General features: G+C 49.7%; 1 protein-coding gene across 2 annotated transcripts; it reads left to right on the forward strand.

Annotated features, from left to right (window-relative positions):
• Nucleotides 1-342: 342 nt before the first annotated feature.
• On the forward strand, nucleotides 343-4,496 carry LOC144127851 (uncharacterized). Of its 2 annotated transcripts, XM_077660817.1 has the most exons (3): nucleotides 343-1,779; nucleotides 2,869-3,094; nucleotides 3,461-4,496. In XM_077660817.1, exons 1-3 carry the CDS (start codon nucleotides 412-414, stop codon nucleotides 4,339-4,341), a joined length of 2,475 nt encoding a protein of 824 aa, XP_077516943.1. In that variant the 5' UTR covers nucleotides 343-411; the 3' UTR covers nucleotides 4,342-4,496. The 2 variants fall into 2 exon arrangements, with proteins under 2 accessions (XP_077516943.1, XP_077516942.1); XM_077660816.1 differs by having other exon boundaries at nucleotides 2,869-4,496.
• The last annotated feature ends 204 nt before the right edge of the window (nucleotides 4,497-4,700 follow it).

A 4,700-nucleotide genomic window follows, 5' to 3' on the forward strand; every position in this document is an offset into this window, starting at 1 on the left:
TTTCGTTAGCCTCCACGTTTCTGCCCCGTAGGTGAGTACCGGTAAGATTAAGCTTTTGCACACTTTACAACGTTATTCAAGGGTATCTGTGAGACATACTGGGCACATTGGATGTGGAAGATGGAGTAATTAATCTTTTAAAAGATATATATAAAGGTAACATAGTGCTCATAAAATAGGAAAACAATGTATCAGGGCCTATTGTATCGGGCTTGCGTGATAACACGATAACAATGTGCCTGACATGCGCAGTGCTTAAACCGCGCTATCACGAAGGCTATATATATATATCAATGCTCCGCAATAAACTTGCTCTTCTTGTTCTGGCCTTCATGCTGTCGAGTGCCGTCATTGCGAACTGATACATGGTGTCAGAAGTGGCCAGTTGGGCAGGGCGTAGCTCGGAGCGCTATGGACCTGCTGAAGCCCCCGGAACCTTTGCAGCTCTCCGGTAACCTGTCGCAGAATTGGAAGCGGTTTAAGCAAAAACTGGAACTCTTCATCAAGGCGACCACGCCAAAGGACGACCCAAGAAGCGGAGCAGCGAAAGCTGCACTCCTGTTGAGCGTTGCCGGAGACGAAGCACTTGACGTCTTCAACACGTTTACGTTTGGTGAGCAGGAAGACAAGGAAGATTACGACACCCTGGTCCGGAAGTTTGAAGCATACTGTGCCGAGGTAAGCAATGAAGTGCATGAGCGGTATGTTTTTCGCTCGAGAAAACAAGAAGAAGGAGAGCCGTTCGAAAGATTTATTAGAGACCTCAAGAAGCAAGCAGCGCAATGCAACTTCGAAGGACTGCACGATTCAATGATCAGGGATCAGATCGTCTTTGGGACGAATAATTCCAAACTGCGTGAAAAAATGCTGCGGGAAAAGGGCTTAACGTTGTTAAAGGCTGAAGAAATGTGCAGGGTAGCGGAATCAGTGGCACAAAGAAATCAGGTCTGGGCCAGGCCCGGTGCCAGCATTGACTCCGTCTCTCGCAGTAGGGCGTCGTGCCACCGCTGCGTAGACCGGCAAGAGACCAGTGCAGTAAACGGTAGTTCGTACCGGTGCAAGAAATGCAACCGACGGCACGAGCCGAGGCAGTGTCCTGCTTACGGAAAAAGATGCAACATTTGTCGAAAGCTGCATCACTTTGCGATTTGTTGTCCGGCCAGGGCGCTCGTCAACAAAGTCGGCGCACAGTTCAATGATGAGTTTGATGTTCTTGACGTCTGCATCGACAGCTGCATTACTGGTGATTGGACTGTCGAAGCCAAAGTTGGGGGTCGTAAAGCATTATTCAAGGTGGATACCGGAGCACAAGCAAGCCTCTTACCATTTTCGATATACCGCAAGTTGAAAACTGCCGAACTGAATCCTACGAGCTCTGTGCTGCGAGCATACAATGGAGGCATCATCACCAACTTCGGAACAACAGTCCAAAAAATAACCGTTGGAGATGCTGCAACTACAGTGAAATTCTACGTGGTGAAAAATGGACGTCGTGCAATACTGGGGCTTCACGCATGTGAAGCTCTAGGCCTTGTGCAGCGCACAGTGGACACTGTCAACACTTCTGCTGAGTACGAAGCGATCAAGCACTTCAGGCACGTCTTTGAGGGTTTAGGATGCCTAAAGCAACCATACAGCATGGTACTACAGCCAGATGCTACCCCAGTCGTCCAGCCAGCGCGGCGGGTGCCCCTGTCTTTGCGCCAACCGCTTCGCGACGAGCTTCAAAGAATGGAGAGAGCTGGTATCATCACAAAAGAAGATGGACCTACAGACTGGGTAAGCCCTTTGGTTTTGGTCAAAAAGAAAGACTGCAGTCTTAGGGTGTGCATGGACCCGAGAAGGATCAATGAGCATATAAAGAGGCAACACTACCAGCTTCCCAGGCGAGAAGATATTGAAGCAGAATTGACCGGCGCTTGCTACTTTAGTTGCCTAGATGCAAACTCTGGATTTCACCAGATACCCCTCGACGACGCAACATCAAAAATTTGCACTTTTGCCACTCCTTTCGGTCGATACCGTTACTTGCGCCTGCCGTTTGGCATTTCATCGGCACCGGAAGTTTTTCACAAAATGCTGAGTCAGATGTTGGACGGGCTGCCAGGAGTTCACGTGTATATCGACGACATTTTGGTGTGGGGCACTACACGTCAAGAGCATGATGAACGGCTAGTAGCAGTTCTGAAAGCTGCCGAAACAGCAGGATTGACACTAAACGCCGAAAAATGCAAGTTCGGTTTAACAGAGGTGCATTTTCTGGGTGACGTTATCGGACAAAAAGGAATTTCCCCGAACCCGAAGCTTGTGCGCAATCTGTTGGAAATGCCAACACCAAAAAGCAAAACCGATCTACAGCGCATGTTAGGAGTGATCAACTACTTCGGAAAATACGTGCCAGTGTTGTCAGAACGAACAGCGATGCTGCGAGCGCTTATCAAACCGCAAGTCGAGTTCGAGTGGACCGAAAACCACGCGAAGGAATGGAAATGCATCACGCAGGCACTTGCGACATCACCCTTGCTAGCAATATTTGACCCCAAAAAGAAAACAAAAATAACTTGCGATGCGTCCAAGGACGGCGTCGGAGCGGCGCTTTTACAGTGTCACGGTGGTGACTGGCGACCGGTGGCATATGCTTCGCGAGTCTTAACACCACCGGAGCAGCGTTACGCGCAAATTGAAAAGGAGACGCTGGGCATTCTGTTCGGTTGCGAGAAGTTTCATCAGTTTGTGTATGGACAGACGGTCATTATCGAGACCGACCACAAGCCACTTCTGTCAATCGCTGCTAAAGGAATTTGTGACATGCCCCCACGATTGCAGAGATTTTTTTTAAGACTTCTCAGATATGACTATGTTCTACAGTACGTTCCAGGGAAGCACCTGGTCTTGGCAGACATGCTCTCACGATCGACTACACCCGGGGGTGTCGACAATGCTGGTGCCACAGAAGACGTCGAAGTTCACGCACTACAGCTCCTGAACGGCATGGTCACGGTAACAACGCAGCAAAAACTGGCAAAGGAAACTGCTCGTGACTGCTACTTGCAGACTGTCGTCAGCAACTTATCAGCAGGAAACCCAATTCAAGGTGAGCTGAAGCCGTTTTCATCTGAACTGTCCGTAATCAACGGAATTCTGTTCAAAGGAACAAAAGCTGTCATACCGAGAAGCATGAGGCAAGAAATGCTAACAAGAATTCATGCCGGCCACCTTGGCTTAAACAAATGCAAAGAAAGAGCAAGACTTCTCGTTTTTTGGCCAGGCTTGAACAACGACATCGCAGTGCTTCTCCAAAACTGTTCTACATGCAGAAAGTTCGCGTACCAGCAAGCCAAAGAACCGCTGATAATGCGCCCGGTGCCGCAGTGTGCGTGGTACAGGGTCGGAGCGGACATCTTTTGTTTTGGGGGAAATTCTTACGTTGTCGTATATGATGCTCTTTCCAACTTCCCAGATGTCGAGAGGCTTCCAGACACAAGTGCAAGAAGTGTTGTTGCGGCTCTCAGTGCTATGTTTGCTCGATACGGCATTCCTATCGAACTGTGCACTGATAATGGACCACAGTTTTCAAGCCAAGAGTTCGCAGCCTTCGCTAAAGAGTATGATTTTACGCACGTCACGTCTAGCCCACACTACCCGCAGTCTAACGGCCTTGCTGAAAAAGGTGTGCAAATTGTCAAGCGGATAATGAAGAAAACTCAAGACGCACGACACGACTTCTGGCTAGGCCTTCTGGCCTACCGATCAACGCCACTGATTGATGGTCAATCCCCTGGCGAGCTTCTTCAAGGCAGGCGCCTTCGATCTAATCTCCCCGATTTTGGCGGTATCAAGACTATCGAAGTCAAGAAGCACCGCCAGACGCCCAAAGGACAGCCGTTGCCTCAACTAGGTAAAGGTGACGTCGTCAGGCTGCGAGACACAACTTGGTCACAGAAAGGAAAGGTGGTTGGGGAAGCTGCCCCGAGGTCCTACCACGTTGTAACTGAAAGTCGTCGTGTTCTTCGGCGCAACAGGCGACACCTGCTTCATTCCAGCGAGCAGTATGCTGAAACAAGTGACGATGACACCGACGACGACTGCGCAGACGAAGCTGACCCAAATGCAAGGAACAGTCCAGGGAGTGTGACACCCCAGCCTTATGGCACTACAAGTGCAGCACCCCAGCAGCCTCCGGGGCTCTGTGACCAACATCTAGCCCACGGTGCCACGCCTTCGGCTTCGATTACCCATCCAGAGCAACCCACAAGTGTCATCAGTCTGAGGAGGCCGACTCGTACCGCGAAGCCTCCCCAACGTCTTCGTTATGACGCTGCTTTCAATCAGTTATCATGAACTTGAACCACTGTCTTGTGCTAACCTTGGAAGGATGTATCGGGCTTGCGTGATAACACGATAACAATGTGCCTGACATGCGCAGTGCTTAAACCGCGCTATCACGAAGGCTATATATATATATCAATGCTCCGCAATAAACTTGCTCTTCTTGTTCTGGCCTTCATGCTGTCGAGTGCCGTCATTGCGAACTGATACACCTATAGAGATAGAGCGGGGGGCTTACGCAAGGTTGTCCTCTGTCTCCTTTGTTGTTCACGCTGTACCTGAAAGGTTTGGAGACCAAGCTAGAGAGGAGCGGACTAGGCTCCAAACTTTCTTTTTTTAAGCAAGGAGAATGGATTAAACAGTCATTACCC

This window comes from Amblyomma americanum, chromosome 4, assembly GCF_052857255.1.
Source record: "Amblyomma americanum isolate KBUSLIRL-KWMA chromosome 4, ASM5285725v1, whole genome shotgun sequence".
In the NCBI taxonomy this organism is placed as follows: domain Eukaryota; kingdom Metazoa; phylum Arthropoda; class Arachnida; order Ixodida; family Ixodidae; genus Amblyomma; species Amblyomma americanum.